Source organism: Acyrthosiphon pisum, chromosome A2, assembly GCF_005508785.2.
Source record: "Acyrthosiphon pisum isolate AL4f chromosome A2, pea_aphid_22Mar2018_4r6ur, whole genome shotgun sequence".
In the NCBI taxonomy this organism is placed as follows: Eukaryota; Metazoa; Arthropoda; class Insecta; order Hemiptera; family Aphididae; genus Acyrthosiphon; species Acyrthosiphon pisum.
In genome coordinates, this window is record NC_042495.1 from 71,780,108 (window position 1) to 71,787,961 (window position 7,854).

At 29.4% G+C, this 7,854-nt stretch overlaps 1 protein-coding gene across 3 annotated transcripts in view; it reads right to left on the minus strand.

Moving 5' to 3' along the window:
• LOC100168306 (NPC intracellular cholesterol transporter 1) overlaps positions 1-4,704 on the minus strand; it is a 20,381-nt gene extending 15,677 nt beyond the window's left edge. For 2 of the 3 annotated variants that reach the window (XM_016807619.2, XM_001943414.5), the window contains exon 1: positions 4,479-4,702. In XM_016807619.2, coding sequence (XP_016663108.1) covers positions 4,479-4,541 — 63 coding nt within the window. In that variant the 5' untranslated portion in view covers positions 4,542-4,702. Of the gene's footprint in view, positions 1-4,478 lie in introns of all 3 variants that reach the window. The other variant, XM_016807621.2, reaches the window with a different exon arrangement.
• Between the last annotated feature and the right edge of the window lie 3,150 nt (positions 4,705-7,854).

Sequence of the window (7,854 nt, forward strand, 5' to 3'; positions counted from 1 at the left end):
GAAGTAAATCTCTATTGCCAAATATACTGCAGTAGACTGGACATCCGAATAATCAATTCATCCATAGAGAGGTTGTTTTTTTATTTATTTTTAATGCATGATTATGCGGCATGAGTTAATTAATTAGTATATAAATTTACATTTTTTTAGTTTATATTATCATATAATATGAAAACGCTTTCAATAATTATTATGATAGGTAGAATAAGAAAATTAGTGAAAATAGATGAATAAAAAATTGGGTGACGAAAATATTATGGGGTAAACGGCCAATGGATTTTCGGAGGAATTGAGCGGGGATTTGGGCGATGTTTCCTCATTCCCGTTGAGTTCCGTGACGAGGTAACATTGTTGAAAATTATTAAAGATTGAATTTTGCTGTGCACGACTATAATAGTATAATCAGCAATTGCTGAAAGGTATACCTAATTTAGTGAAAAATAAAAAATGTTAGGTGTATGATTGCTTAGAAGAGGAATAGGATTTTTCTATTTGAGTGTGAATCACTCCAGTCAATTTCTGAATCCAGAAGCATGGTGCTCATGCCAATAATGTCGAGGGCATGTGGCAGCAAGCAAAAGCGTCTGTGACATTACTGCCGAAAAAAATGTATGGAGGTTATGTGGCCAAATTCATGTTTATTAAATATAGTCGAACATTTTTCAATAATTGGACACGCTGACAGATTTTTTTTTAATACGCCGGCGACAATCATAATAATATGAGCTGCTGTTGTTGAATGATTTCAAAAAACGAAGAAACTGGTAGTTCCGATTCTAGTACAATTAGTGAACAAGATTATTTATAAACATTTGTGAATAATAATAGTATTTTAATTTTAAGTACAGCATTCCGCGCATGCGTTAAAACGTAAAATTGCAAACTTTGGAAGGTTATAACTTACAAACTAATGATTTCTTCAAATTTATTTTTGCACCATCGTTCTTAACTAGTTAAAATACATGTTTCAATAAAATTGTGTGAGAGCTAAATTGCAATTTTTCCTACTTCCAGTTATGTTGAGTTATTTATAGTTTATATATTTAATTGGTAATTACCTGTAAAATGACCTGTCCCTCCGACTAGAAAAAAACGCTTGCCAAGTCAGGGATCGGCATATAAACTTACTTGATTTTTAATTTTTACAAATTTAATAACTGATAGCAGAGCGACATCCACCTACCCACCTTTTTTTTTTTTAATTTTTTTTTTTTTTTTTAAATGACAAGGTGCATTTTGAATCTCATATTCCAAAGCAAAATATTTTTTAGAGCACCTTATATTTCGATCAACAAAAATGTTGTAAAATTAGTTTATAACTATAATTCTACATTTAAATATAATTAGTTATAAGTCGCTTATAAGTTATAAGTTATAACTGATAATAGTATTAAACTATTTTAAAGTTTAGATAAGCCGAGTATAGTGGACCAATATTTTATTTATAAGTTATAACTCAATACTCATCCACTACTCATTAAAAATTCAATTTTTATACAATATCGAACTAATCTAAAAATGTACTGAATTAGAAAATGGAATAAGAAACCAAAAATGCATGTTATCATTATCAAAAAAAAAAAATATTACAAAAATTATAGGGATAAAAAATAGTAATAAATATATATTTTTTAGAAAAATGTTGTGTTTAAATAATGTAGGTATCTACAAATATATTTCCAGAAACGTTAGTTTCAAAAACATAGTTTTTGAAATAATGAGTGTCTATTAAGTTAAATATTTAATGGGTCACCCGGTATACATTTAAGATTGGGTATTAATGTATTACGTTGTATAGGTACTTCACATTTTCGAAGAAAAACAAAAAATAAAATAAGCATGAAATTATGAGTTTTATCAAAAACGTAGGAACAAAACACATACATGATACATAATGTCATAATGATACATAACATATTTATATATACGAGGTATCGTGTATGAATAATGAATGTAGGTATGTTATGTGCAAACTTATATTCATAATTCACATATATTATAACCATTCCGCAGAGTTAACAACACTGATTTCTTAAACATTATTATTTGTTTACAAAAAGTAATCTATATAGAATATGTATATATAGTATTGTTGACAATTCGCTATTCTCGGAATATTCCATTTTTTGATCAAGGTATAAAAAATTAAAATTATTCAAGAATCAACAATTTTATTCAAAATTATTAAAATAGGAAGTTTTTTTTTAAATCAAGCTATTATAATATTATATCTTATATTATGTCTTCTTTATTAAAATATTATAAATGGTACTTTACAATAACACAGCATATTATAATACTGGTAGTAGGAAGATACTAAAATAACTATGAAGAAATGCAGATTGGATAAAATATATGATCGATATTAAACCAAGAATTTTTAAAATTTCAACATTACTTAACGCTTTAATATCCTAACCCTATAAGCACTCTTATAAAAGCATTATCTTTTTTTTTTATTAAAAAGTTATTATTAAGTTTATAATGTAATTTTAAACATAATGTAGGTAATTGTCAGAACCCTAATGGATAATTGTTTACAAAAATCACATTTTTAACAATATCAACTTAAAATAGGTACACATTTCTACGATCATTTCATTGTGGCTATAATACGATTTTGTAACAGAATATTTAATATGTATAAATCAGGTAAAAAATAAAAGCCAGACTACATAATTACAGTGTCACTTGAAGTTATTATTAGTTTAGTAATGTTTTAAAGACAACTATATACCTAATTCTATTTTATTGAAATAATAATAGTCAGAGTAACATAAATTAATTACTTTTCGGTAGGTATTTCACATTTTTTTTTTATAAAATTTGGCAAATACTGATCTTTCCACCAATATCATATACTCATAGGTAATTACAGGTATATTAAGATTTAAAATCAAAATATAACTGACCAATTATTAATAAATGAAGAGAGCATCGCATGACATATTATGTATAACATACCCAGTGGCGTAACTCGGTAAAAAACTAGGAGTGGGCAAAATAATTTACTAAACAAAATTAAAATTCTGACCCTTCCCCTCCCCAGTTTAAATATATCTTTATTCTATTAATTATACTTAATTGTTTGTTTTTACACAAATTTCTAGATACTGTATTTATAGTTTGTAGCATTGATTACTAGTATTTATAATCAATGGTTGTAGGTATCCATATTAATTAATGCTATTAAGATATAAATATAAGAGTTAATTAATCAAAAGGTTTGTATATCTGAGTGGTGGGGAAAAATAATACATTTGCCGACCCCCCTCCCCCCACCCAATTACGACACTGAACAGTGAACATCCCTGTTGTTTACTTCTTAGTTTTTTGTGTTATTTAAATTTGAACTCTATAATAAAATACAATATACATTATATAGAATAAAAATATGTGTATAGTACATAATATATTATTACAGATATTGACAACTGACTACTGAAATATTAATATTACAGAGTAAATTGTGTTAATATTTTTTTTTTGTGAAAGGATATAGGTACTAACTTACATTATCATTTTAGTTTAAAAATAATATAAAATTATTATATGCACGATGAAAATAAATCGAAAAACCTTATATAGCAATTAAATTTTAAAATTTAATAAGAAATACCTAAATATAATTAGACTGAAGATTATAACACGCGAGTATAGTTCAACGAATACAGAATAATGAATACACACAACAGTTAACAGGTACTAAGGTACCTACTATTTATACTCAAACAACTATTATTATATAGTTAATACAATAGTATAAGAGCATTTTAAGAGAACATAAATCGCTAGCATAATCTCCCCATTCCTCTAGGGCCGTTTAACAGCACGCGAGGATTTAGAATTAATGAGAAAAAAATGATTTTATAATTATAAAATTAATACATATTTTGAGCGCGAATCGACTTATCTAAATCCGTGTTGCGTTCTCGTAATGAAAAATATTTTGCATAACAGCTGCACGATCACAAACTCTTGAGATAAACAATCTATAATATGTATTGTGATACTACACAATTATACGAGTAAGTACCAAGTACGTAGTTAACGTATTCTCGCTAATTGTCTGTATTTGTATTTGTACTTTGTAGGTACTTACCTACGTCCTACATGGCTACACAATATTATAGTAAAATAGTAAAACGAATAATTGTATTATTATTTATACGCTTGCAGTGTGGGTGGGATATACCGCAGATCGAGAATCGGTATAATATCAGATACATATGTCATATGCTACCTGCAGTTAATTGAGCGCGGCGTGAGGAAGGAGCGATCAGAAAACGTCGGAAGATATACTCGCATACCTATGGGTACCTAATATGAAAATAATGTATAACACAGGTCACAGGTACCTACCACCTACGTGCAGTGAGCGGACCAATTTTCCAAATAAAAACGTTCAAGATTTAAATAATAAATCTGTAAATCCTGTGTCTAAAATATTAACGATCGACGTGCGTCGCGATACTCACCCGTGACGGCGGGAGGACGGACAAGAGAATGAACAGGACCGTCGTGATTATTATTGGCGACATTATAACGCACGGACGGCGAAACAACGTGCGTCCCGTGCAGTGTCAACAGGTAGCACGGAATGTATTGACGTGCCGGCACAATGAAGTACAGACGTTGACTGCGGGCTGCGGCTTGCCGGCCTGCGAGTTGCGATGATCAACCGGTCCCACGACTGGTCGAATGTTTTCGGGCGGCGGAGAGTGAGGTCGCGGTATCGCTTCTTGCGCACTTTACCAAACGTCAAGTACCGCCATCTCGGGGCAACAACGACAGGTGTACACCGAGAATACAATTATAATATTTCCACCGAACCCATCGGAAACGCACCACTATACCAGATGCACAGTGCACGGCCAAGAAGGTATACCTATACATAATATACTATATAATAATATTATATTCTATACAGTATACACGCAGCCGACGCTGACAACAACAAAAAAGTAATAATAAAAAGGACCGTTCTCCCGCAGTGTGTGGCGGACCGTCTCGGTCGGTCGACATAAAGACGCAGTAAAGCGTTTCACACCCATCGTAATATAGGAGAAGAATTGTAATGTACAGAAACCATCTACCGCGTAAAATTTAAATAATAGTGCTACCTGCACTAATCAAAATAAACAAACATAAAATGAAAACCAATTATTGAGCTATGATATCGATCGAGACAAAAATGAACACAGGTACCTTTTAAAGGGATAGCAATATAGCATTGTATTAGCCCCACTCCCCAGACCACTTACTTTATATAATAATGCTTTACAAACCTCCATGAACACACAATTATGAGCGTTAAATCAAGGAGTGCATAATATGTCAAGTGAAAACAAAAAACAATGTTTATAAAAAAAGGGGTTAGTTTCGAATTCGTACAAAATAGTGAAAAACAGAGTTCAATGGACAATAATGGTGAATCTATTGTAAAAATTCGTGTAGATATTTTTTTAATTATCCCTTAATAATATAATTTTAGAAAATTGCAATGGACACAATATTATTAAAAGCGTGACGATAAAGTGCTTAGTAGATAACTAGTATAAGTAAGGTGATGGTTCTTTCCTCTAACGATTTTAACTATTTTGTGCATGTTATATACACGGAACCTCAGGAACCACGGACCCCTCCCCCCCCGTAATGTTAAAATTATTTTGATAGTCTATGATAGTCGCTCAAAAAGTTTTAAATTGTATTTAAAATATTAAAAAATATACTTTAACTATTAACACTTTTCAACTATCTATCTGTGCTAGTACGTATGTAATGTGTAAAAGTGTAAAAGTTGATCAGCCCCTCCCCAAAAAAAAAATCCTGGATACGCCACTGATTTATTATTGAATAATTACTGATAAAAATATTAAATAGGTATAGTCACCAAAAAGGGTTTATTAATATTTTAGGAAACAATTGAATAATTTAGCCAGCTCCCCCCATAGTTGCGCTTATGCCCAGAAACATCCGGTAATACTGCTTGTGTACCTAGAAATTATATAATATAGGTAAGAATGTATTAATATTGTTAATGTTCCTTGTACGAGTTTATGTATAAGTTGAATCAAAACATATTATAATATCAAATTGACAATGACCCAAAACAGATTCAATGATCTAGCTATATCGGGGTAATAAATATAAAAAGATAATTACCTAACTATAAGATTATATTGATAATGATAATTTATAAATATTTGCATCAAAATATAGGTGTCGTAACAGGCGTTTACCTACAGTTATAAAATTATCATAAGTACATTTATACCTACCTATTTTATTGTTTAAATTATATTTTTGAGTTCAAATTTTTAATGACGGGGAAGCTATGCTTTTACTTTATGGTTAATACTTAATTTACATCTTTTATTTTACGGAACCCTACTCCCTAGTATCTGTGACCAGGGCCGGATCTAGGGGGGGGAAGTCGGGGATTTATCCCCGGGCGTATAATTTTGGGGGGCGTATTTTTAAGGTTTTAAATTTGTAAATTGAAAATTGAAAATGGACTTAAAAACAAAAGTCAAAACTAGGTACAAAATAATATTTTACAGGAAATGTGTAATATTGAGAATGCAAATAAAATAAAATAATTTTATTTTTAATCGAGATAAGTAATAACATTGATTTAAAAATTAAAAAGGACAAAATATGAAATAGGTACGTAGTCGTAGTGCCGTGGAAATACCCGTCTGCATTTGTCTCACAATTGTCAGCGGAAGTGTACACGCCTTAGTTCATCATAGATTAATGTACTCTCCGATTAGTGACATAATAAAGTATGGTAAATGACATCGTTTTCTTGCATATTATAATATATTATGTAGATAGTTATTTGAAACTTTATGTTAAAAATGGCACTCTTAATTGTAATTCAGTGTTATGTAATTTTAAATTAAAAACTACCTATATATTTTTACAAATAGGAACCTAGACTGACAAACCGTCTCCACTCAGGATCGTTTTTCTTATCCAGTGATATTAATATATTATATCATTGAATTCAAATTTAATACTATCCATTATACAGTGACCCACTTGTAACCTACTGTACAGCAGAGCGACATACACTTACCCACCTTTTTTATATTATATTCTTATAACTTGTAACTTTTAACTTTTAAGTTATAATAATAACACGCAATACAGAAATGCACTTAAAAGTTAAAAATATCTAAGATTATTAATTATTATTGATTATTGATTATTAACTATTTAGATAGTAATTATTCTTAATATTTAAATTTTAAATCAAAATTATAATTTATATAAAAATTAGAAAATTCAAAATTTCTGATTTCAAATTAAAATATTTTTAAAGTTAAAAATTAAAAAGTAAAGATAAGTAAATATTTTTTCAAAAATTTTTTTTTCGTGGTATAATTTAATAATGTATAATACTATAATTTATTTTCGTTTTCGTTTTTTATTTCGTTATTAAATTTTTTTCGGTTTTTGGGATTTTTTGTTATCGTTTTTCAGTTATTTTTTGTTTTTGTTTTTTAATTGTTTTCGTTTTTTGTTTTTTTTCCTTTTCGTTTTATTAATTGTTTTCGTTTTTTGTTTTTTTCCGTTTAATAACGTTTTTTAAAAACGTTTTCAAAAACGTTTTCCGTCCCTGGGTACTATACAATTTGTGTTAATTCTTATTTCACCTTGATCCACACTAAACTCAACAAGTTAGAGGATTTTAACATTGTATATTATATTCGTATTTATTGAGTGTACCTATTATTATATATTTCATCCCCCCCCCCCTATCAAAATTTCTAAATACGCCACTGACCTCCCGTGCCCTCAGCATGATTGTCTAGAGTCTATTGGTCACAGACAGGGCCGGACCTT